The 26,146-nt window shown below is 38.1% G+C and overlaps 1 protein-coding gene across 1 annotated transcript in view; it reads left to right on the forward strand.

The window, feature by feature from the left end:
* The window catches only part of LOC104539926 (epithelial splicing regulatory protein 2), a 44,683-nt gene that overhangs the window by 9,413 nt on the left and 9,124 nt on the right, over positions 1 to 26,146 (forward strand). The window contains exons 4-15 of the mRNA XM_010183602.1: positions 10,642 to 10,755; positions 12,655 to 12,769; positions 13,515 to 13,613; positions 13,733 to 13,787; positions 14,447 to 14,557; positions 15,377 to 15,509; positions 15,707 to 15,749; positions 16,351 to 16,652; positions 18,691 to 18,912; positions 20,778 to 20,964; positions 22,192 to 22,384; positions 23,388 to 23,565. Of these exons, the coding sequence (XP_010181904.1) occupies positions 10,642 to 10,755; positions 12,655 to 12,769; positions 13,515 to 13,613; positions 13,733 to 13,787; positions 14,447 to 14,557; positions 15,377 to 15,509; positions 15,707 to 15,749; positions 16,351 to 16,652; positions 18,691 to 18,912; positions 20,778 to 20,964; positions 22,192 to 22,384; positions 23,388 to 23,565 (1,752 nt within the window). The remainder of the gene's footprint in view (positions 1 to 10,641; positions 10,756 to 12,654; positions 12,770 to 13,514; positions 13,614 to 13,732; positions 13,788 to 14,446; positions 14,558 to 15,376; positions 15,510 to 15,706; positions 15,750 to 16,350; positions 16,653 to 18,690; positions 18,913 to 20,777; positions 20,965 to 22,191; positions 22,385 to 23,387; positions 23,566 to 26,146) is intronic.

The raw sequence follows: 26,146 nt of genomic DNA on the forward strand, positions 1-26,146 counted from the left end.
CTATAAACCTCATATGCTAAGAACTGATCACAAGAAGCTGTGTAACTTGCATCAAATTCAAGATAATAATATCAAGTCTTTTCAGTCACAATGAAATCACTTTGGAAACAAGATGCTACCTGAAAGACAGAATGTAGCTCTCTAAAAGAAAGCAACACCTAAATAATGTAACTATTTTAATGTCACCATTAATTTGTTCTGTATCAGGCGGGTCTGAATCCAGTGGAAGGCCAAGTGTAAGTTTGGATCTTAGTCAGTTATGAACTGCTAAAATCTTTGAGATAATTTCTTGCTCTTACTTTTTCCTTTTCTCAGGCATAATCAATTCCTGATGCATGGGGTTGCTGCCTTTATCTGTGACTTTAAAATTTCAGAGATATACGGCAAGCCGTTTTAAGGATCTACTTCCACTTTTTCTGTGTGTTTTTTGTGGAAACATGTTGAACAAGAGAGGGAAAGCTCCCCATTTCTGGAGTAGAGCCAGTTTATAAAAGTTTGACCTTTTGCTGATATTTTTAAGGGTTTGAGCAAAGATCGCTTGAATTCTTATATAAGCAAAGATGATTCAAGGCTGTTATTCAGGAAACTCCATGCCTGTGATATTCTTACATTATTAAGTTTAAAGAAGAGGCAGGAGTATTGAAGAATGAATCTTGAAGGAAACCACATTGTGGATAATGAGTATTATATTCACAAAATAGGTATTATATCCATAAAAACAACCTGAAGAAAACACATGCTATAATTTTACAGGTACTGGCTATTCTCCTAGAAGTGGTTAAGCTTGCACTACAAACAGTGAGGTAGTGTTGAGTAAATAGAGCAATACTATGCATTACAGTCAATAGAACAAGTGCTAAAGATCACATTGCTAATGAAAGTTTGTCCTTGAAACAGAGGCAAGAGGGAGTGTGGGGGTATAGAACACTGAGAGAGAGCTTGTGCTTAAATCAAGACTTTAGGAAATGTTGCAGTCACAGCATATTGATTAAAACCTAGAGTTTGGTATGTTCAACCTTGTCTTTCAGGCTGTAATGACTTGCTTTGTGAGTTAAGCTGATAGCAAGCAGCCTGTGAGGATTGTGAGGCACCGCTGTAATCCTGCTTGAAATGTAGGTAAAAAGTTGATAGAGTATGGATTTTTTTGCATTACTAATATTCAGAGTTTCTTTTTGCTTAAAAACAGACTCATAAGTAATCTATGCTAAGAAATGCTGAAGTATTCTGCAAGATACACACCCCTTTTGCATTATTTTGTTGTTTTTGATAACTAGTGGCCTCTTTAATACAGATTAATTTAAAGGTGAAAATTTGCTTTATCTTGGTAAGTGTTAAATAATTTAGCAGTTTCCTGACACACAATATAATAGTAGAGTAGGTTCAGAAACTCTGAAATTTTTATGTTGCTGAACTGGGTTGCTTTATCTTACACAAGACTAACTTCAAGTAGCTTATTTGTGGAGTGCTTTGAATATTTCAACACTCTCTTATTAAAACAGATTGTGCTTTTGATGATAAAAGCTGTGACCTGATTGCTGTGACATTTAGATGGCCTGAACCATGGTCTTGCCTTCTGTGCTTAATGCATTACCTAAATTAGATGCTGTAGGTACCATAGCTGGAGAGCATGCAAATAATCTGGTGTTGAAAACTTCCATCTAAGAAATAATTAATGAAAAATGGTCATAAAATGCTCAAGTGGCATGGCTTGGACAGATCTTTGTCTTGGCAGAAGGTTAGATTTTTGCATTCTTTCCTAGGAAGAATGAAAACTTTTAGTTAGCTATTGCTTACTTTGTAGCACAAAGACCCAGGCCCAATTCAAATTAGCCAACGAAGGAAATAATTTGGAAGTTTCAACCTCAAGATGGTTTATCATAATCCTGAGTCATGATGTTCTGTTTTCTATGCTCTACAAACTGTCACTGGACAGACAGAGCATGACAACTGTTGCTCTATTTCTGTACTTCATATTCTACCTATTGCTGATCCATGCTAACGAGCCTATTTTATGCAGAAAATTAACTGTAGGCTAGTGTCATCTAAGCTTAAAGTTTTCAGTCCCTATATGTAATTCTTAGAGAGTATGATGCATTTTAAAGTACTCTTCTGTGTTTTGTTGAATGGAAGGATGTAATAAACTTGAATCTTCTACTGAGTGTAATAAACCTTCTGGTTTTCTCCCTTGAACTCCTACAGTCATTATTAGAGGTATATGTCGACTGTGCACCTTCCTGACTTGAGAACTCTGTGGTGACCTGTGCAGTGATAACAAGAAGAGGGTGATATTACTTCCTGAAACTTCAGCTTCCCAACAGAGTAAAAGATAAAAGTGGCTATCTTTAAATAGCTTTAAAAATATATATTTAGTATTTTTAACTACTTCTTCTTTTGAAGATTTGTGATGTGTGGAATTTTATGGCAGAACCTCAAGCATATGATGATTGAGACCTCAACCTTGTTACCTTTGTTATCTAATGCCATTGGTGGAAAAGAATTAGTTTATTTTTATGAGAAAGACACAAACTTGTATTCTTGTCTATTCAAATACCCAGTGTAGACGAAACTCTTTTGGAAGAACAGTTGTTAGACCTCTATTCAGGAAAGAATATAAGTTGACAGGATTAGTAGGGAGTAAGAAGCAACACAATACACTTGAGTAGAAGACCATCTACAGTGCTTGAAGGTCAGTGTCACATCCTGCATCTCCTTGAGACTGAGGAGAGGAAACCTGTGCTTGCACTTCCAAGTTCCAGAGCTGGATGGAAACTTTGACTAGATTTGGGTAATACGCAAATATTTTTCTTGAGTACATTTATGGTAGTCATTGTGATTGATTACTCATTCAGTTATTTAATGCAGTTTTATAGCACAAGAGGCATAAGGTCATACTGGTAATTTGACTGGTCATATTGAGCGCAGTTATATTGTCTCTGGCATGCTAGAAATGAAAACCATGTTTTTGTCCAGGCTAGTCTTCAGTCACTAAATAATCTAAGGCACTGGTGTTCAGTAGAGCAAAAAATTGCTTTCCTCTTAATCAGAGAAATCAAGCTGAGAATATTGGTTTTGAACATTTCTAGCAAATGGACCTGGGCTGCACTGTCATCTTCTGCAAGTTTCCCCTGCAAAGAAATAAAACCAAGGGGCAATTTCTTTTCATGTTTCTGTCATTAGTACCTAAATACAATAGTTTTTTGTGTGCTGCTAGAAGGAGGAAAAAAAAAATAGCTGCAGCTTGTGGCTGCACTGTGGCTTATGCTTTTTTTTTCTCCATATAGCAGTTTCAGTACAAGGTCACCATGTATCTATTATCAGCCATGTGGGATAGCAGTTAGCAGATGAACAAAGGCAAGAGCTTATTATAGGTTTTTCTGTTTAAAAAGTTACCTAGCACAATAGAGGGTTATCATACTTGTAAATACTGCTGAAATGCAGTCCGTGCACCTCCCAGTAGTACTGACATGCTTTAAATTCCTTCATTGCCTGGATAAGGCTGACATTATCACCATGGTTTGAAGAGTGAAGTAGAAAACTGCCCATGGAGAGTATTGTAAATAAATGTGAAACCCTCATGGGTGTACGGTCTGAGGCACAAAGTCCAAGTGAAAATATTCCCAAAGTTGACATGTCATGTTATGCTTTGTGGGTGCGCATTCAAGCTTTGTATACCAAACCCACAGCTTGTTACTCTTCAGATTTCTCATGCTGTATTAGAGGCTTTAAGTCTTGAGTTGAGACTTCAGGGTTGCTGGATGTTTGTTTTTCAGTGGTGCTCCAATCTTGCTTATGTTTTGGTGGCAGAAAAGTTCTGTTAATCAAATTTGACTTCATCTCACGTCTTGATTTCCTCCCCTTCCCTGACCCGAGACAACATGTCCATCCCAAACACACAGCCTCCCCACATGCATACATTATGGGGGCACTGATGGAGTGGTCTTTATGTAGCTGCAGAGTAGGCAAAACAGAGAGTCTAAAGAGATCAGAGAATCACAGAATTGCTGAGGTTGAAAGGAACCTGTAGATGTTGTCTAGTCCAGTCCCTGAAAGCAGAGTTAAGAGCAGACTGCCAAGGGCCATGTCCAGTTGGGTTTTGCGTATCTCCAAGGATGAAGAGTCTACAGCTTCTCTGGGCAGCCTGTTTCAGTGTTCAGCCACTGAAGATCTCCTTTCAAGAACCACACCTGCAATTATATAATTGGTTTTGGGTGTTCTCTGGCAATAAATTGTAGAGGACTTTCTGTAATATCAGGCTTTGAGGCAAGAACTGCAATATATTTGCCTGTTGAAGCAGAACTTGGAGTAGAGAATCTTCAGAGAGACCTTTTTGGACACTGTCATTTGTTGTTCATGCTTCTCTTACCTGAAAGAAGACTGATCGTTGTCACATGCTCTGTTCTACAAGGAAAGAATGACTTGCACCAAAGGCCTAAATAAGACAGTCTAAAGCTCTAATGTAGTGAATTACAGTAATGTCTAATAAGTAATTATGATTTTTTTTGACACAGATAAGACTGAATATCATTCATGATATAAACAGTATGGCTTTAATCAAAGCACATGTGATGTCTGTTGCAAAGTGGTAGTACTGGAAGATCCGCAATTAGAAAAGTTTAACATGTATTTTTCAATTGACAATTCATACATGGCAAAGAGTGAGCATGCAGGAGAGTGAACTCTGATATTTCTGGATTGAAAAAGAAGTGCTTTATGTAGCTGCTACTTTAATTGTTTCTACAGCATAAAACCACTCCTACATATGTTCGAGTCTGTATAGATCTTACAGTATTATTGATTTGTTTTGGTAGATTCTATTTGATGGTCTGTCTGATAGACTACGAGCTGCAGTTCTCCACTTGTGTGGTAATAAAATGTAACAAATTTCAAGACTTAATGCTGAGAAATATAGTGAATTGAGATTTTTAAATATTTTTATAAATTTAGAAAGTCTGAATTGTTAGATGCGCGAGCATGGAAGTTCACCTGATCTGATGAGATTTTTAATGTTATAATTCATGTCACTATATATAATTCTATGCATAAACATATGCGTGTGTACACAGAGATACATGCATCTGTATGTTGGAGCTGCTGCTTATAATGGTCTCTATGCTGTCCTCCACCTTTTTTTCTAAAAATTCCTTACTGGAGGAAGTTGCTTATGTAGGTAAAGTGGTTTGTGAAAGAGGTCTAAAATAGATCTCTAGCTTCTGTTTTGCATGGAGATGCGTGCTGGTCAGAGTGAAAATTTATTATTGATTTCTTAAAATGAATATGGAAGAATAACGAAAACATGTAGCTAATTTTCCAGGTTTGAGGAAAAGAGATGTAAGCAGTTCACATTTATGTGCCTCAGATACTTATTTTTTTTGTCTCCAACAGTGTATTTGGCAGATCTGCGGAGTATATTTTCACTTTCTCTAGGACCGTTACATGTTAGTAGTATCAGTTCTTTAAGCTTAAGGGAATGTATTGGAGTATATGAGCCTAGATGAGCAAAAAAACCTTTTCTTCCAAGTTATTTCTGAAAGTTTTCCTTTTAATAATGACCAAAAGATGTCATTCCTGAATAAGTTTTTGTTTCCAAAAGACTGCTCTAAAATGCTAAGTCTGTTCAAATTATTTTGACAAGCCTTATCTCAAATCAAGTATCATCTTTGTCTCGCATCTTAATTTTTGGCTGGACCAGGTGTGATTTGTCCTCTCACCTAAGTCTAAAGATGACATAGAAGTCAAAATGAGCACTTTTTGATATGCTAATTTAACAGAAACTTAATCATGTATTCATGTCACTAGACTTTTATCTCTGGGCAATTTAGTAACATGCCTGTTGGTGCCACTGATTTGTAACCAGGTCCACACACTGCAAGGACCATCCTTTGTGCAAAGAGTATTGTTAAATCTAATAACTTATCTTTCTACTTGGGAGTAGATGTCTAGCTTAAGTGTGGACTACAAGCTAAGATTCTTTCTTCATTTTTATGTTATGCTTTAGTATAACATTCCAGACCTGGTTAAATTGCAAGGATATCTTTAATTCTGAAGCTTTGTGAATAATGTTATGTCTTGTCTGGTGCTGTTAGCTGTGATGGGTCAGTAGGGCTAGAAGATGCAAATCCCAGAAACCTGATCCGTTGTTAAAGGGAAGGATCCCATTTTGAAGATGCACAAGGAGCTGTTGGACATCTGATAAGTAAGAAGCAGCCAAATTTTCTGTTACTTCTCAGAGGTGAATTAAAAAGAATTCCCTAGAGTATCTTGGTGTTTTAGAAATGGTTCAGTTGATAGCATGGATGCATTCTGCAACTGAATTATCTCCATATTTCATTAACATGCCAGGCACAGATACAGCACAGTGCAGTGGCTTTTCTCAAGCATAAGACCTATTTTTAGTTAAGGAAATGAGAATATACAAATAGCCAGAGGTTTATTTTAGTGCTTCATGCATCGTAACTATAGAAACAGCTTAATGAGGAATCTTCCTGTTTCTCTATGATCCACAGCTTTGTTCAGTTATAGTTAAAGCCACATGAAAGGGACTGTGTCATTTCAGCCACTTGGGGTTCATTTGCAGAAGACACAGCAGCTGGCTTTCATCCAGATTTGCTGCTGGTGAAACATGTCTCTTCACTCCCTTTGTACTCTCGGCTACATGACCAAAATCATGTTTAGCCAGTTTTTCAGACTGATGCTCAAACTCTGTCCTTTTCTCAAAAAACTGTTTTAGGTGTCGTGGAGATAAATGCACAGAGCAGCTTGTTTGATTCTTTCTCTTCTCTCTGTTCAGTTTTTAATCTCACTATTGAATTACTGAACATGTTCCTTTAAATATGGAATGATTCATCAGAACTCTACTAGAGAGACTCATCTGGTGGAATAAGCAATGAAGGGTGGAGGCTATGCCAAGACACTGTGGCTCTTGCAGTTGAAATGAGGGCTGGTTACAAGATGCAAACAGTGGTAATTAACAGTCTATAACTCTGTTGCTACAGAACCAGTAGATTAACAGGGGAGACACAGGGTGTGTGAGTGTGAGGGAGAAGTCTTAAGGTGGGGCAGCTTTGCATGCTAAAGTAGGGGAGTGCTATGGAGGGCAGCATGAGGATGAATGGCAGGAGGCAAAGAGCTGAGATGGTTTTTATTAGTGGAGTGAAGGAGATGTGGATGGAATTTATGAAATGACAGAGCTGTGGACATGTTGCTCAACGTGTGAGACAGAAAAATGTAATGTAAATCTGGCACTGGTCTTGACTTGTCCTTAGCTTTCTACATTTGGGTGTATGCCGGTTCAAGGTTGTTTTTTTGGATTCTGCTGGAGATGGCTTTTCCACAGGGACATGGAGTTGTATGACTTATATTTTAATGTAGCTTCATAAAGACATCTGCACTGGCTGCTTTAACTCCTTTTGATACATGTGCCAGGCTGTATCTGTTGCCTACTGAAAGACTTAAAGGTCCAGTGTAATCTATAGTTAGGAGAGCTGGTCCACAACTATGCTTTTCATACTTAACTTCTCCAGGATTTGGAGACCTCTCATGTAGATGAAAGAAGCCAGTTCAGGCTAATCTCGATTATCTGTTGTTCTTCTGTGGCAGTGTTATGCTTGCTATTTTGCCCCATGCTAGGTGACTCTTTCAATTCATGCTCTATTACCCCATTCCTCACCTCAGTTAATCCATGTAATAGCTAAGCTGGTTTGGGTGGGAAGGATTGCTTGTGTCTCCTGACTATTCCCACACTCCTTTTGCCCTCTTCTGGAGCAGTACACCCCAAAGTTTGAAAAAGGCTGGTTTTAAAACAGAAGTTTCTAAATAAGCGCTCAGAAAGGCCTGCCAAACTTGGGGTATTTTATTTAAGGCACTTTAAGCTGCTGGCTTCTAGTAAGAATTATTTTGACATATCAATTGTCCCACTGAAAAGAAGTTTTCAAGTTTGAATGTTATCACTAACGTTTAATAAATATGCAGACTCAGTTAAAATTATAAAAAAATTGCTGCCTCTCATGCCTTCTTTAAAGCTTAGTACACTTGGAGTATTTGGCTTATCTGTGTCCTTATGCAATATTTCACTCTTCTTGATGTTTTCTCACCAGGGACTTCTGAAAATAGCTGTGTTGAGTATCTGTCTTTTCAGTTGTACACTGTGTGGGCAACACCACCTGGAAAAAAAAAAAAGTGAATACTTCAGTCTTGATTTTTACCATCTTGACTTACACCATTTGGCCTGAACATTTCCTTCCTTGTCCAAATGTTTTTCTCCTTTTGTTTTCTAAGTTAATGAAAAATTTTTAAACTACAGTTCTTATGCTTTATTTGTAAATCAGGAGGCTGCGTACATTTGCTACTTCCCTCAAATTGTGTGTGTTGGATTTCTTCTTGTATCTGATCAAAATAGTTCCTTAATTGCACTCTTTATAGGAGCTCTTGTGCATCTTCAGAAGCACAGGGTACAAAGTTGAAGGTTTGGGGAGTGTTTTATTGCTGTTCATCAGTAAGACTCTGCTTCCTTTTGGCAGGAATCCCTGTAGACCTTCTTGAGGCTAATTCCTATCACCATTTCCAATCCCTTTTTATAAATATTTGCTCTTTACTGTGCCCAGAAGTTAAAACAGAAAGTATTAAGATGCTGCATTTAGTAAGAAGGCAATTTTCATGTCTGTTATTGTGGTAAGAATATTTTTTGCTGGTCTGTTACTGTGGCAGTCCCCAGAACTGCATTTCTGAAGTGGTTCCTTTTGAGTCCTCTGGTATTCTCTTGTTTTTCTGGTGTTTACACATGAGCTGAGGTATTTTGAGCACTCTCAGATCTCGGTTTTCTGACTTTGAATCATCCTTAAACAATGCCTTGCTTTATAGCCTCAAGTTCTTAAAAACTTCAACTTGTGATAGGAACAAAACCTGAACTAGCAATCAGGAGGAAACTGGCTTTCTGAATCTGCAAGAGTTTGGGTTTTGTTTGTTTTTGGGGTGTTTGTTTGTTTGTTTGAGCAGGGTGTGTGTTGTTTTAGTATGCTTTGGCAGTGTGCAAAGAATTGCACTGTAAAGGGTTTTTTTGGGAGGGATATTTCACCCTCCTTAAAGTTTCAAATATCTTCTGTCTGATATTAAAAAACTTCATTTTATAGATATATTTATATCTATATCTGTGTATATATATCTGCAAATTAAGGAGCTTACACAAGATGCGGATATAAGTGCCTCTCCTTACCCAGCTTGACCCCTCAGTCCTCTGTCTTGGTATGCAGTAGCCACGACTACGGTATTTCTGAGCTCAAAATGGTAGTGGAATGCTGGCTAGCTGTCCAAGCCTAGCAAAGGGCCTGAATTAGATTTGAGCAGTTATTTTGAAATAAAGCCTGGGTAATCATGTCTCTGCTAAATAATGTTCAATATGTGATTTCTTCCCTGCGGAGCATTACCTTTGGGACACAGATACGGCAACATCAGTTCACGCAGTGGATGCTGTGTAGCTGTGGAATCGGATCAGTAGGACATAGTCTTTCCTGAGCAGGAACTGTAGCTATGTGAAGTGTCGCATGTGTTGATGATAAAACAACACTCATTTCTCCCCATACCCAGGTTAAAAGATGGCATAAAAATATTGTCTGAGTTTCAAGTAAACTTTGAATTTGCTTTTGGAGGCAGTTGTTTTGGTGTTGTAAGCTATTGCTGAAAGCAGTGGTTTGGCTACGGCATCATGATGATTGTTTCCGAGATGATGGTTTCACAGGAGGGTGTAGCATCAAGAGGGAAGCTTAGAATAATTATAGTTGTCCCATTGAAAGTTAGCTAATGAGCTACTATTTACTGATTTAATACATATAGGTACTACAATGCATTAGTTGACTATTATGAGCAAGGAATTTAACACTGGTATGGAGTAATAAAAGGCTAGAAATTGTTGAATAAGGATGATAAATAACATTGAACAAGACACAGATGAAGCCCTTTCCTCCTGAGAATTAACCTGTTGGGGGTTATCCGCCCTACAAATAGAGAATAATTTTGTTTTTTCTAGTTTTTTTTAACACTGTACCTCTACCGAGAACTTTCATTGACTTGGATCCGACTTGATTATAATTTCACTTTTGAAGGTATTAGACCACAGATTGTTGGCTTTTCTTAACATTCAACTTTTGAAACATTGGTAAATCTTGATGGGTAGCCCTTTTCTTTTTGAGGTTCAAATTAAAAAATAATAATAAAAAAATAAATTGGGACATAACTGAAGTCAAAAGTACCATAATTGAAGAAGGGCTATTGCAAAACCAGTATTATGATGGCTTTTGAAAGGCTGTGTTGGTTTTTTTCTTTCAAATATTTCATAGCTTTTATTATAATAGTAATGTTCAAAATCTGAATCAATTATAAAACCATGATCTCTCATATGAAATCATAATTATGCTATATTGCCCTAATTGTTCTGTTTCCCATGCTGCTGGTGTTATTTTCTATTCTGCAAATGTATATCATTTCTTTGTCTACTTTTATCAGGAGCCCATGTCTGTTCTCTGTCATGTTTCTGTAAAAGCTATTACAAAGTGCTGAATTATTTTATCTTCTTTAAAAAAAAGTAACTGCTCATTTTATGGAATTATCTGTATCAATCAGTACAATGAATTTTATAACTTTATTTTTCAGTTTAGTCAACTGGTATCCAGTGATTTGAAAGCACTTGGAAGGAGCTCTTACACACTCTGCAGTGATGGCCAGTTACTCATTCGACAAGTCCTCCACCCAGAAACATCTAAGAAGGTATGAGATAAGAACTGATGCAGAAAGGCAGTACTGTGTCTTAAGGACATCAAAGAAAATAAGTTATATGAGTTTCAGATGAGTAACACAATTCAACCTTGGGAACTACAATGCTCCAAGAACACTTAAGATGATCCCCTCTCTGTCTCAGTCCTGTGTAGCAGAGGAGTAGTTCTTGGCACTTGCTCTTGGAAATCAGCTAAAGTACTTGAGGACTTCCAGATGAGGATAATCAAGAGGAAAATTTGGAAAGACAGGATAGAGACAGGAACAATACAAGTGCTTTGAATTCTGTGTCTTAAGAAATGGAAGCAAAGGTACAGGTCTGACCTCAGCAGACATGATGGAGAACTATTGCTTCATTTAGGCTTGAGTTGAACCACAGGTTCTGTGCTCCGCACAGAATGGGTTTCTCCCAAAATCTGAAATTGGTAGGAGCCGTGTTTCAGTGTCCTATAAAGACTAAACACACAAGCAGGATTTGCCCTGGAGAATGGCAGTGGTTCCTCATCTGCATTTATTCAGCAAGAAGTCGTGCTGTAGTTTATTTGCTACTCTCACACGATGCAGCAGTTTCCACTTCAAGTTCCTACAGATACTTAGAGCAGGCTGTCTTGCACAGGGAGAAGAATCTTGCCTTTGTGCAGGGTAGTGGCTTGTGAGTTAGTCTGCTTGTCAAGGTCTGCAGGACTCCCCCAGGAATTGGAGCTGCTGTCATGGAAGGAATTGACTGATCAATTGTATTTTTTTTCTCTATATAAGAGTATTGGCTCACGCTGAGTTTCTACAAATATTTGTTTGGCATTTTTGTTATCTTAAAACATAACACTGTGGCTTTTTATGAAAATTACATGGTTATGTAGGGATGAAGCAAGTAAGGAAATAGGAATGATATTTAACATTCAAACATGATTTTTTTGGTTTTGTTTCTGGTTTTTTTGTTTTGTTTTGTTTGTTTTTTTTTTTACTTCAGGCCACACTGCAATATGGGTTGAGGGTAATTCTTTGTTACAAATGGGCTATAACAAAATGAACAATGTGGTAGAAGAAGTAATTGTCCATACCAGGTCTAGGAATGGATCTGATCAAGTGTTAAGTCTCATAATACTGCATTTCTTTCTTCTCTTTTTTTTTTCTTTCAATACTATTTCATTTGTGAAAATTTATTTCTCCTTGCACATTAAATGTTAGTAAGCCTCAGACTTTAGCTCTTACTATTCCTACCATTCTGAGAAGCATTGCCCTGTGACTTTTCTTAATTCTTTATTTACAAAGGTGGATGCTCTTTGGTTAGACCAAAGTAAAACTTTTATGTAGTAAAAAAAAAAAGAGTGTGGGAGACAAAATAGTGAATTAGACCAGAATTATTTGGTTTTTTTCCTTGAAAAAATAAGCTAATGTCTGAGTAAAGGGCTGATTAAACATTTGTTTAATAGTATCATATAATTGCAATTCTTATCCAATACAGAACCGTAATGAGTAAATGCCTTTAAGTTGCTGGAAGATATTCTGTACACTGTAACAGTATTTATTTAAAATTTGTTACCATGTTTTGGCATTATATTGCCTTTCAGTGTAGCCACAAAAGAGAAAATACAGTATCCTAAATGTGAGTATTTATAAAACATCAAAACCTAGATTTTTTTTTTTCCCCTTTTCCCCAGCTGTCTTCTCTAGCTGTTTTGCATAGGTCTGCCTCTCAGAAGCTATTCAGGTTTGCTCATCTAGAGATCTAATTCTGTAAGGCTATGGAATCTGAATTGTGTTACAAAGAAACTAAACTGGTCTATCATAGACAATCTGATGACATGCAACTATGTGATTTTTGAGACTGCAAAAATATTAGTCTGAATTTAAGGGAATGATGTGTACAAAACAAACTTTTTGCCTCCCTTGCAGAACCTCCTGCTGTCAGACTGCTTCTATTCCTTTTATGATCTGCGCAAAGAATTTCACACTTGCTACCCTAGTGCAGCCGACGTGAAAGATCAGACTATCAAGACCATGGCAGAATGTATCCTTTTGCTGCAGCTTTTACACCAGAATCAATTCTACTTCTTAAAGTTTTATCTCTATGATCATTACAGTTTTTATTCTTCTAAACTAAGATGTGGGTTTTAAAAACTCACAGGTAAAATGTAAGGAAAGTTTGCTTAAGTGTATTTTGGGGGCAGCTCTGCTTGTAATTTTTTTTTTTTCAATACAAGTCTAACAATGAGTTCTAAATCATATTCAGTAAATACACTAAAGAAAAACATCACTTGTATTGATATTTGATCTTAAAGGAAAAGCCTAGCTATCAGTGGATCTTTTCAGCACCAGTTGGCCTGCAGGCTCCAACTGCTTGCAGTAATAGTTCTCTTGTATGATCCTGACTGAACTGAGTTTAAAACAAAAGCTAATTAGAAAGCAAAACAAAACAAAAAACCAACACCCTACAGCTACATTTTAGGAGGATTTTTATGACCTGGCTGAATGCAGTTAAAGTTCAGTTACGTTTGAAGTGATAGAACCTTATTCCGCTTATTTTTTTTAAATTATTCACATGGAAATTATGTAAGCTATCAATAGTTTTCAGACTGTTGACCATTAAAGTGAATATTAACCAGTTTGAGCAGAGTAAAAAATGTCTAATGGTCATGTGTCCCTGCTAAGACCAGTAAATTTGATTACCAGTTCTGTGTTAATATCAGGAAAGCCTTATGACTTGTTTACAAATGATTGTGCAAGTCTACTTTTTCCTTTAATCACCTGTTTAGATCTAGGCTTAGGGACAGATGAAACAGAGGAGGACTTCGGCGTGTGGCAAGTGAAAGCCATGGTGGCTATCATTTTCAGCATGATCTCTGAAAGTTGTAGTAAGTGACCTATTTATACAGAATGCTGATATCTTTCTTTTTCTGTAACAATTGGGAGTGGTACTGTCATTAAGTAATCGCTGACCCTGGTTATATTTAAACTTCCTGGTTTGTTGCAGATCACATGTTTACTGAGCCTGAAACTGTGAAATACAAGTATGAAACAGGCCCTTGGTAAGTGCCTTTGTTGTGATTTTTACAACCAAAGATGAGCATTGTCAGCAAGGAAGGCTTGTGAATATTTCCTCACTGTCACTGTGAAAGTAGACTGGTTCCTGAGCACAGGAACAGTGTATTCAGTAGTCTGGTGTAAACAGACTTGGCTGGGATGTTGAATGCTGTACTTCAGGCCATCTTTTTTAAGTCACTGCAAGTTAAATGTTCTTTGTTCTCTAGCTTCTGTTTTGCGTGGCAGTGAGGCTGACTTGTCTTCAGTGATGAAGAAATATTTGTGAGCTTTCCCTAAGTCAACAAGAGTAATGGCTAGTGCACCCTAAATGCAGCTGAACTATGTGGCACTTCTGAAGAGTGGTTCAGTATACTGTATTGCCTATTGGGTTTAGGGAGAAAAGAAACAGCATGGTTCTTTGTTTTCAAATACATTGCAATAGCTGGAGAATGAAATGTCTTACACAGAACTAATATGTATTCATATTTAGGACTGCCTGTCTATGTTGGATTGTGAGATCTTTCAAATAAAATTAATCCAGTTCCTTTTTACTTCATTTTGAGACAGTTACAAGTTAAATTAGTTGCACACTGAAATTTGGTAAAATAATGAAAAACCTAGATTGAAGCTTACTTTTGGCTTTTTGTTTTTTATTTCTGTGCAGTAGTAAATCTGAAACAGTGGACAGTGAGACAGTAATACGTGCCAGAGGTTTACCATGGCAGTCTTCAGATCAAGATATTGCTCGATTTTTCAAAGGCCTCAACATTGCCAAGTAAGACACTATGAATTTGTCTTGCTTTATCACTTTGTCTTTAATAGCAAGTTCTTTCAATATTTGTTTAACTTGCATTCCCCGCTACCCCCCAGAGTTCTCACTTCTACTGTCTTTGTCCACCCTGACCCCTTCCTACTCCACGGTCATGATAACTTAACAGATGTAACCAGCCTTGGTTGTGCAAGAAAGATTTTTAAAGTGTGTGAAGAAGAAAAGAGACTTATCAGTTGAAAACCAGCATTCGTTCATGTATTGCTAGTACCTAAAGGGAGAATCTCTTACTGCATTAATCAGGGCAGAATCCAAGATATAATAGAGTGTCAACTCTTCAGTATTCTGGTATACCTCCTAAAGGCCAGGTTCAGAAACTTCCAAGTGCTGTTTCAAAGAAACTTTCATATGGCTGATGTGTGTACACCTCTGTCTATAGGCACATAGACTCTACATATAGAATGAGTTTAATTTAGCATACCTGTCACTTAATATATGTTCTAGATTCTCAATGCTGAGAAAATGTATTGTTTTTATTTAGAGGTATGAGGAAATTCAAATCTGCATCTCAGATTATGGGAAGAGCTTGCAAATTTGTTTACGTCAAAGCTGAGAAAGTGGTGAACTGCATGAGATCCAACATCTCACTGAAGTGGATTCTGCAGTATAATTGTGATATGTAAAAAATTACATCAAACTGTGGATTTCTCTTTCAGTCTATAAACTCCATGTTAAAGTCTGATTTCTCTACTATTCTTACACAATTCTTTACTAAATGCATTAAAGATTCAAACTAAGTTTCTTTTTTTTTGATTTAACTTTCAGAGGTGGTGTAGCTCTTTGTCTGAACGCTCAAGGAAGAAGAAATGGGGAGGCATTAGTTCGATTTGTTGATTCTGAACAGAGAGATCTTGCATTGGAAAGGCATAAGCACCACATGGGTAGCAGATACATTGAGGTAAAAAGTAGTGACTTGTAATGAACCTTTGAATAGCAGTGTGAATATTTTAGACTACAGTATTAAATGAGAACAAACTGCACTTCTGTTTTGCTCAAAGTACCAAAATACAGTTCTCACATGTGGAAGAGCCCATGTGTTTTGGAGTTGAATGTTGTAGTTTTCATGTGTATTTGTGGTTTGTTTTTTTTTTTAAGGTTTACAAAGCAACTGGGGAAGAATTCCTAAAAATTGCAGGAGGTAAGTGATGCTGGAGTTCAGTGCAATTGCTTGGGTTCATGGGAGTGCTGTTTTAGTTCTGATTTTTATCTTATTTTATTTTATTCTATTTTGATTTTTATATTCTTTTATTTTTATTTTGATTTTTATATTATTTTATTTTATTTTAAATTTTATTTTACTTTTTTTTTTGGCTGAGAACACAAATGGATAATGAAGTAGCTTTTCCTGTTTTGCCTTCCAAGAGTAGTTGACGCTGTCAAGTTCTGGTTTCATGTGGTTGAATTTGAACTTTGAGCATTTTGGGCTGTGATGGTCACAGACAGGTCTTGTTGTCTGGGAGGAAAGTGAGCCTTTGCAGTGGAAGCATCTGTGTATCTTGTTCACGTTAATCTCATCTTTGTTGCAATTTCATTAAAATCTGACATGCTTTCAGGGTAAGGGAGTTTCACTTCAAAATAGATTACTGGGGTTTCCTAATGTCTCAGGTTTTCTGTGGGTTTTTTGCTAACTACTTACCTATGTTGCTCCTTAATGCTTTGCCACTTCTGCATCCTAGGGAGTTGACTGACCAGCATGACCATATGTTATTGACTGACCATACATTGTTACTTTTTATCAGGCACCTCCAATGAAGTGGCCCAGTTCTTATCTAAGGAGAATCAAGTTATCATCCGGATGAGGGGCCTTCCATTCACTGCTACTCAGGAGGATGTCTTGGGGTTCCTGGGGCCAGAGTGCCCAGTCACAGGAGGGAAGGAGGGACTTCTGTTTGTCAAGTACCCAGATGGCAGGCCCACAGGAGATGCGTTTGTGTTATTTTCCTGTGAAGAATATGCACAGAATGCACTTAAAAAGCACAAAGAAATACTTGGGAAACGTTACATTGAACTCTTCAGGAGCACAGCAGCAGAAGTCCAACAGGTTGTAACTATTGGCTGTGAGAATTGTAATTTAACAGTTAAAACATTTCTTGTAACACTTGCACACAAATATGTCGTAGACAACCATGAAAGTCTATAGTATTAAAGATGTCAAGTTCTAGAAAGGGCAATCTGTGTTTCCCGATTGGCAGGGGAAATTGCGCAGCATTGTTTTTTGGTTTTTACTGCTGCTTGTTTTTTTCTAACATCCCTTACATTGTAGACTAAAACTCATTGGATAATTTTCTTTTACTTAAAGGCTGACTAAAATCACAACAATAATTTTAAAAATATATAAGATTGATAGTATTGTAGTAATACTTCTAGAAAATCTGCAGTACTGTCTTTAAATTCTGGTCTCCACGTACAGAGTTTCTAATATTAAATCCAAACCTGGATGTATTAAAACAGCTTTTCCTATAACTGCTTTGTTGGAAACTAAGAATTACCAGGATATGTCTGATTTCTGAAAAAACGAAGTGAAATATTTGTTTTCCTGAGATAATATATCTCACTTTTTTCCTCTATTCTTTACCAGTTCCTATTATCACCTTCCTAAGCTGGTAAAACCATTGTATTTTAGCACCAGCAGCTCAAGCCTGTGAAAAACTTTGCATATTGCACTTCTCTGCCTGACACATAACAGTTCTGGACTGCTAATGCCAAAGGGAAACATTATGAGATTTGATCTGGTCATTGCATAACCACTGGCTGTAAAAACTTATTACAGTTGCTGTTCGAACTGATGTGCTGTGAGAAGTCTTTTCCATAGAGGTGAGGGGCAAAGGAAAGAATATTCAAGCTTGTAGACCTGCTATTTTCCCTTAGTACTGTGATATGGAGATCAAAACAGCCAAGAATCCTATATGTATATTGTGAAGACAGATTGAAGTAGCATCGTGACACCTTTTTTCCCTTCCTCTTCAGTTTTGCTCCCTAGAGAGAATGAAGCAAAGTTCTCCAAGGAACAAAACCACTCTGTCAAAGTGACCAAGCCTTTGTTCACTTTTTTGTTAGGGAGACACGGATAAAACTTGTACAACTGTCAATATATTACTTCTTCCTCTGTAACAGCTGTCTAGGGTGACACCCTAATTGTTTTGCTGCTTGAACAAGAGAGAGTTGTTTTAGGGAATTACAGACTGCTTCTTTGAGTAATTACAAGAGGTAAAGCCAGCTCTTATCTACGTAGTGTTAATACAAAGTAATAGCAATATTCTGTACACAACTGTGGGAGAAGATTTCTGACCTGAAAGGTGCTACAAGTATGTTCTTGAAAAAAGGCTTCTGTTAAGACAAACTCCCTAGGCTGAGTCACTATTGACAAAACAAAAGCTTTGCTACCTCTTTCAGAGGAATGTGTTTCTTTATTTCTGATAATCATTGCTAAATATGTTTTTCATCAGTAGGCCTCAGTAGCAAGTTGTGTGCCCTTTGTCATTTGGGAATGACTCAAGAGAAAACAAAGCATTGAGATCAAGGTCTCCTATAGTTCTTATCCTTTTTTCTTTTTTTTTTTCTTCCCTCTCCTGTCTGCCAGAAACCTTGTACTTGAAGATGAGCATTCAGGTTAAAAAACAAACACCCTCACCTAACAGATCAGGTTTTATGAAGAAATTAGAGCTAGTGTTTTTACTTATTAGTTATTTCAGTGCTCAGTTCTCTTAAAATGACTGTCTTTTTAATTTACCCTAATTTAAGTAAGAACTGTATGTCACAATACTGGTTTATTGGCACAAATGGGCTTTTCAGATGTACCTTCTGGGAATATTCTGTAATCTACTTCTAGCTTTTTTTTTTATAATGAGATTAGAAAGGTGTGTTATTAGGGTCTAACAAATCAAATTTGTAAGACTTCCTCTCTCCCCTCTGAGTATGAAACTTTCAGATACCAAACAGGAAACTATCCACAATTTGTTTTAAGATTTTTTTCTTCTCTGATGTTGGAAGTGAATTTATTTAAGTGTGAAACAATACAGTGAGAATTGATTTGTGCTCAACCAGATTATCTCTATCAATGTGCTGCTTTTTGCCAACAGGTACTTAATCGATATATGTCAACACCTCTTATTCCCACTCTTCCAACTCCCATCATTCCTGTCATACCCCCACCATATACCATTGCCACGGGTAGCATACGTGACTGTGTCCGGCTCAGAGGCCTTCCTTACACTGCTGGCATTGATGACATCCTGGAATTTATGGGAGATGCTACAGGTGATATTAAGCCCCATGGAGTTCACATGGTCCTTAATCAACAGGTAACAGCATTTTACATGGGCAGGCTAACTTTCCAGTTATTGAACATGGTTAGAAGTCTGAGTAGCTTGCCTGTTCTTGGCTGTGCTTCTGTAACCCTGAGAAAATACTATGTTCTGTTTGCCTGTCTTTCCACTCCTTCCTCCGCTTTTACATACACACTTGCTTTTCTTTCTTTCATTATACACGTGAGACTGGGGAGGATGAAGCTTGTTCTTTTGCTGATAGCTTTATTCTGGAGTGTGTCTTAAATAGTCCCTTGTGTTTCAGTTAAATGCTGGAAATACACAAGACAGAAATGTCCCATGTTAAATAGCATAGCTGCTCTGTTAGCTTCATGGTTTCTGCTCAATAGTAGCTGTTTGAGTGGTATTTGTGGAAAAGTTAGGTTTTCCTAACCTCTAACTTGATTAGAGGCTTCTCAGACTTTAAAGGAAGCTGATAATTAAACCTTGTGGTTTGGATATATTTTAGAGACAATCATAGGAGTATTTTTCCTTGTTGTCTTGTGTTAAAATTAAACTCTATTAGCCACAGAAATATTGAGGTAGTAAAGCAAACAAATGAGAGAGATATACTATATTTGCTCTACTTTTTTAAGGAAGTTTTTAATTTTGTATACATACAGCAATGTCTGTCAGGTTGCAGAAAATCTGTCCTGCTAAACAATTTCTAATGTAGCTATGGTTTACTCATGCATATCTGAAGCTTTATACTATTGTACCATTACCTAAAAAGTAGTTACAGGGAAGGCAAAGCCAGACTCTTCAAAGAGCTTCACAGCAAAAGAATGAGTAAATTTTAATAAACTGCATCAAGGAAAATTCCAATTGGGTGAAAAGGAAAAAAAATCACAATGAGAAATTAGTTAAGCACCCAAACAGGTTCCCAGAGATGCTGTGGAATCTTCACCTCTGGAGATGCTCAGAATTCAAGCAGAGAAGGCCATAAACGGCCTCAGGAAACTCACAAGTTAGCCCTGCTTTAAACAGTGTTTGGATGAGAGACCTCCAAACTTCGTTTCCATGCTAAATTATTCTCTATTTCTTTCTGCAGAAGACAGAAGTAGCTTTGTGTTAACTGGGCACTGTTTACTTGAGTCTTGCCTTTCTGCTCCTAAAAATAATGGTTGAGTTATTGGTGTCAGATGAGGAAGAACAATACAGACTTTCTCTAGACGTTTTATCTTGGTACTTTCTGCATTTCACAGAATATTAGGAGTTGGAAGGGACCTTGAAAGCTCCCCCAGTGCAACCCCTGCCAGAGCAGGATCACCAGAGCAGTCACACAGGAACGCGTCCAGGGTTTTGAATGTCTCCAGAGAAGGAGGACTCCACAACCTCTCTGGGCAGCCTGGGCCATGCTCTGGCACCTTCACAGTAAATAAGTTTTTCCTCATGTTCACATGGAGCCTCCTGTGCTCCAGCTTGGGACCACTGCCCCTTGTCCTGGCATTGGACATCCCAGAGCAGAGCCTGGCTCCTTCCTCCTGACACTTGCCCTTTACAAATTGATCCCCATGAATGAGGGCACCCTTCAGTCTCCTCTGCTCCAAGCTAAAGAGCCCCAGCTGCCTCAGCCGCTCCTCAGCAGGAGATGCTCCACTTCCTCCATCATCTTTGTAGCCCTGCACTGGACTCTTTCAAGCAGTACCCTGTCCATCTTGACCATACCCCTTCTCATCCACCCCAGGATGCCACTGGCCTTCTTGGCTCAAGGGCACATTGCTGGCTCATGGTCATCCTGCTGTCCACCAACACCCCCAGGTCCTTTTCTGCCTGACAGCTTTCCAGCCACTCATCTCCAAGCCATTTCTTGTGCTCTGGGTGTTTTAATAACAGATTGACTTATTTCCTCCCTCCTGCAGGGACGACCGTCAGGTGATGCTTTTATCCAAATGAAATCTGCTGACAAAGCTTTTATGGTGGCTCAAAGATGTCACAAAAAAATGATGAAGGATCGTTATGTGGAAGTATTCCAGTGTTCAGGAGAGGAGATGAACTTTGTTTTAATGGGTGGCACTTTAAATCGTAGTGGCTTATCCCCACCGCCATGTAAGTTACCATGTAAGTCTGCAATTCTTCTGCGCTCTGCTGCTAAAGGCTGAATTGTGGTAGGTGCTGAAGCTTTGTGACCTTTCACCTCTTGACTTGGGTTTTGCCATGGCCAATAATCATCCATCTGTATATGTGCTGAGATTGGAATTGTTACCCTTGGGCAATAATGAGACTGATCAGAGGCATACAGTAAAAGTATTTGCAGTTGTGAGTAGAGGGCAGCAAGGCCTTTCCAGTGAAATTGTTGCACACTTTTGCTTTTAATGGGTGTACTATTCTTCTGAGCTCTGCAGTAGACTTGCCTGTAGTGAAACCTACTTGGAATTAGAGGGATTTTTAAAAGGGGGAGAAATTCTATATTCTAGCTGCTAATGAATGCTCTTGCTGTCTTGCCTTAGAGCATTGAGAAAGGTACTCTTTGGGCATGGTTTTGAAGGAAGGAAACCACTGGGATGGTACACTAAAAGGCCACAGAGTGGTGAAGTTGAATGGATTTTTCATATTTTTATTTTACTTAAGATTACAGTGAACCTTATTGTGGAACTATAATGGAACTTTACTGTACCATTCAAATCAGTCTCACTACCAAATTGCTAAGCAGATACCAATGTGTACTTGCAAAATGGTAAAAAGCTGATGAATATACTATTTAAAAGCAGCTTGACTGCACACCAAGCCAAGCTTTATATACCTGTACAAATCATCAAAATGCATCAGACTAGTGATGTAGTGAAGTTTTCTTTTTTTTCCATTTGCTGTATCCTAAAAATACTTTCTGAAGTTGCAGGAGGCTTATACATGAGTTTGTCAGTAATTGTGGATGCCCATGTGTAGCTAATATTATGGTACTTTTGTCCCACAGAGTACAACTTCTGTTAAAAAGGACAGAGGGTGTGTAGGTGTGCAAGCCTGCTTTCTCTGTGCATATGGCTTTATGCTTTCTTTGAATAACTCTGAAGTTCCCTACTTCCCGTTTGCATATGGACAGGGCTGCTCAGCTCTAGGAGTTGTGAACTCTCAGGAGTTGCTCATTTTGAATGCCAGTTGCCATTCATGGTGGTATAGTAGGGGTCTCCAGGGGACAGGCTAGAGAGCAGTCTTTGCATAAATGTTCATTAATCATGCTCAGATGGTATTAATCACATTGGGATGAATAATTCCTTTCCTATGACAGAGATCTCCATTCTGAATGGTTTTTGTTGCTATGTCCTGGTTTGTTTTTAGGTCTTTCTCCACCAGCTTACACTGCATTCCAAACAGCAGCTGTGATCCCAGCAGAAGCAGCGCTTTACCAGCCACAAGCCCTCTTGCCGACCACCAGGACTCCCCAGGCCTCGGCAGCTGCTCCTTCAAGTGTTACCTACTACCCAGCTCAGGCTGCTCAGCTTTATATGAATTACACAGCTTACTATCCCAGGTACCCCCTAGACCTAGCTACTTCTCTTGTAATTTCATCTCAGTGGAGCAGGCAACCTGTGAACAGCTCTTGAATTTGTATTTTCTGGTGCAGAAAATCCTGGGAACTTGATGTTCATCAGCAGAGACATTTTAGCTGATTTTTCTGTGGCCGTGTAATGAAATTAATCTTTTCTTGTAGGTTCTGTTTGAATCTCATGATAATGTTGGTCTAATATTTAACAGTGTTTCTGGCACTGGGGCAATGTCATCAGAGTGGTTCTAGTTCTTGGGCAAAAAAGAAGCTGTGTCAATAGATGCCACTACCCTGATCCGTTAGTTTGTACTTATGATACTGTTTCCATACTGAAAGACTCATCGTAGGTGTGTACTAGGTTTGATTTCTTGTATTAGTGAGACCAAAGAACACATTATGTGTGCAAGCAGAGCAGATCTCCACACTTTCCCTTCCAATAGATGGTATCAACATGGCTCACTGAAGTCTGGTACCTGGGTCCATGGGGAAATAGCTTGTTCCTTGGTAGTTCCAGGACTTGTGACACTTAAGTAAGTGCCTTGAGTACCTGGTAAACTGCTAGATGGGCTCTGATCAGAGATGCTACTTTACTCACTGTTTTGTGGCTTGGAAGTACCAGATTTGGACCTGTGTTTCTTACTATGATTCCCCCTCACTTTTTTACTTTATGGTTTTATTAACAATCTTAGAACAAGTCATCTGCAGCTACTGTTTTTCTCCTTCCCTGTGAAATAACAAATGCCACTCTTTATGTCTTCAGCTTCAAGTGTTAGTCATTTTCCTTTCCCTTACTTCTCTAAAAATAAATTATTGGATGCTGAAGAGAAATTAAGGAAGTCCATAAAGCAGTCCACATCAGGGCTGCTTGATTTTCTGTGGTTTTGAGGCTTGTTCTCAAATTTAAATGTTCAGTTTCATCTTTGCATATTCTCAGTACTAGAACCAGTTATTTGTTTTCATAACAATTTTGCCCCTCTTTCTCTTTCAGTCCTCCAGTATCCCCTACCACAGTGGGGTATATTGCAGCTCCTCCAGGAGCTGTAGCTGCTGCTGCCACTGCTACCCACACTCCGATTCTGCCCCAGCCTGGAGCATTAGTCCGTATGCAGGGGTTGCCATACAACACAGGAATGAAGGAGATACTCAGTTTCTTCCAGGGATACCAGGTTAGTATGCAGTCCCTCTCCTTGATAATGTATTTGGACCTCCGAGTAATGATCAGTGGGGATCAAAAGTGCTTTTGGAAATGGCTGAACAAGTATGCAAGCTCAATGTTCTATATTTAACTGGCAGACCAAAGTCTGATGTACAGTTTGCCTTTTTTCTTGCATAATAAATGTATCCTAAATTGAAAGTAGCAATTTAGTGTCTAGGGTTGGAGTTTGAGTTTGGAGAGGGAGAAAGTGCAGAGCTCTAATGTGAAGGGGCTGCCAGAGGAAGATGAGGACTACCAAGAGCTTGGTCCTGGTCACTTTTTGGTGGGAGCCCTAGGGTAGGGTCAGCATTTGACCCTCAAGACTTAAGTGTTAGTCTGCTGAAAACAAACTTCTAGTACAAAAGGCTGTGACCTAGGTGTGGTGACTTGCTTGTAAAAGGAGAGAAAGAAAGACGTCTCTGTCAGACACTCTTTAAAGGACTGATTATTTTGGTTACAGGCAGGAACATTTTCCCTTAAAACTGCATTACATTGCAACCTAAAGGAAAACTGTGTTCTCCAAACTGTTTTGTACTGATAGCAAATACTCTATGTGCTATAGGTAACTTCAGTCAGTATGTATTGATTCAATGCTCTATCAGTGAGCAAACACATAGAAACTTTCTAAAAGTTTAGAGAAAAAATAAATGCACCATGTACAAACACTTTTTTTCCAGCAGAATTTATTTGAATTCATGGAATGGGTCTTTCCATGTCTTCTGCCTTTCGTCTCAGAAGATATTTTAACTATATCCATATTTTGTCACCACATGTTTGCTGAAAGGGAAGATAATCGAATATAGTGTATTCTGGTGAGAATGTATCTGCCCTTCTGGTACCACCCAGTAGCCGTGACTTAAAATCCTCTGGTGGGTCTCAAATTACTGTTCAAGTGATATATGTGACAAGAAGACAATTTTTGCATGTTTGTCCTTCAAAATTCTGTAAGTTGGATAACGGTGATGTTGCTAAAGGGTAAGATGCAGATGGATTACTTTTAATGCATAGCAGCAGTTAATACAAAACATGTCAGGCATGGGATGGGTTGCCTTTTTTTTTTCTTTAGGATTCTTAGAGGACAATGGGCTTTAATTTGTAGAGCCAGATGTCTACTATGTAAATGAATATAGACTGAGAACAGATACTTAAATGTATATATTCCAGTTTTTGTGTATTTGGAAGATAGTTTCGCATACTTGTTTTATTCAGTGGAAAAATTTGAAGATTAGCTTATGAAAAGTGTGACTCTTCATGAAAAGTGTGACAAATACTAAAAAGAAAGTAGCTTATAGGACTTTTTCTTCAACATGTATTTCCAGAGTTCAAACCAAATTCAATTACTTGTGGCTTTCATGATTTCCAGACAAACAGTAGTAATCATTCATCTGTTGCCTAGCCATTGATATTACCTTCTGGTTTTTTGTTTTGTTTTTTTTTCAACTGTGACTGGGGTTTTTGGCAGATTGATGGTGGCTGTACTAAAAGCTTAACTGGGTAAGCCTGTTTTCTAATTTGAAAGTCAGCTAGAAGTGTAAGAGCACCACTGAAAAATGTGACTTGAACCTGTCTGCATGGAACAGGTCACTGACAATGTCTAGTAGCTCTGTCTGCCACTGAGTCTTTAGTTTAGTGAATCTGGACTTTGGGTCTGATGCTGAATTTGCCTTTTTCCTTGTTTCCACATTTGGAGAGCAGTTCATAGTGTTTGTATTGCATAATTAAGTGCTTCAAATTAATAGAGATTTTGCCACAAGGTGAAAACTGTATTCCTATGCTGCAACCTCCTGCCATCATCAGTTACTGCTATTAAATTGGTCACCTCCTTCATTTCTTTAGAAGATGTTGTCCAAATGAGATCAGGTTCAATATCTTATAAAGGAGCCAAGGAATCATTTTGAACTGTTTGTGGAATCCTGCATGTGGTAATGCTAGTTTTATACTTGCTTATTCCTTTAGGGGAAAAAAAGAGGTGGTGACTGTCATCTATTGGGACAATATTATGTGTCTGGAACAACAATAACTAATTCTTTTTCACCCCCCTTTCCTCTCTCCTCACATTATTTTTTTTATTTTCTGCTGCTTCCAAGGGATTTATTGTGATGCTTCTGCTCATTTATAAAGTGAGCCTCCAATCATTGTCAGTGGTTTGGGCATGGTTTTAATCTCTGCATAACTGATTGATGTTGGTTTTCAGTGGGCTTCAGTGGTGATATTCTGGGAACCAGGTCAGAGATTCTGAGATTGAAGGGTGATTTTTGTCTTTCTGTGTCCTTGTCTGAAAGGAACAGGTTTTAAGTTTTAGTTCTTGCTTTATTCTCTTCTGTTTTCTTCCCTCTTGGGCTCTGTATACTGCATGCTTGCACGTGTTGCTACTTAAGTGAAAGCACCTTTCATACCAGACCTGCCTCTCAAGACTTTGCTTATCATGGGCTTCAACAAGCTGGTCTCAACATCAGTACATGCTTCTAATAATATATAATGTAAAAATCTGCAGATCAGCATTTTAATTTTAATTTAATTTTACTAGCTATAGCCTCTTGTTTAGTGGTTCA

The sequence above is a fragment of the Mesitornis unicolor genome, unplaced genomic scaffold (assembly GCF_000695765.1).
Source record: "Mesitornis unicolor isolate BGI_N332 unplaced genomic scaffold, ASM69576v1 scaffold6114, whole genome shotgun sequence".
NCBI lineage: Eukaryota > Metazoa > Chordata > Aves > Mesitornithiformes > Mesitornithidae > Mesitornis > Mesitornis unicolor.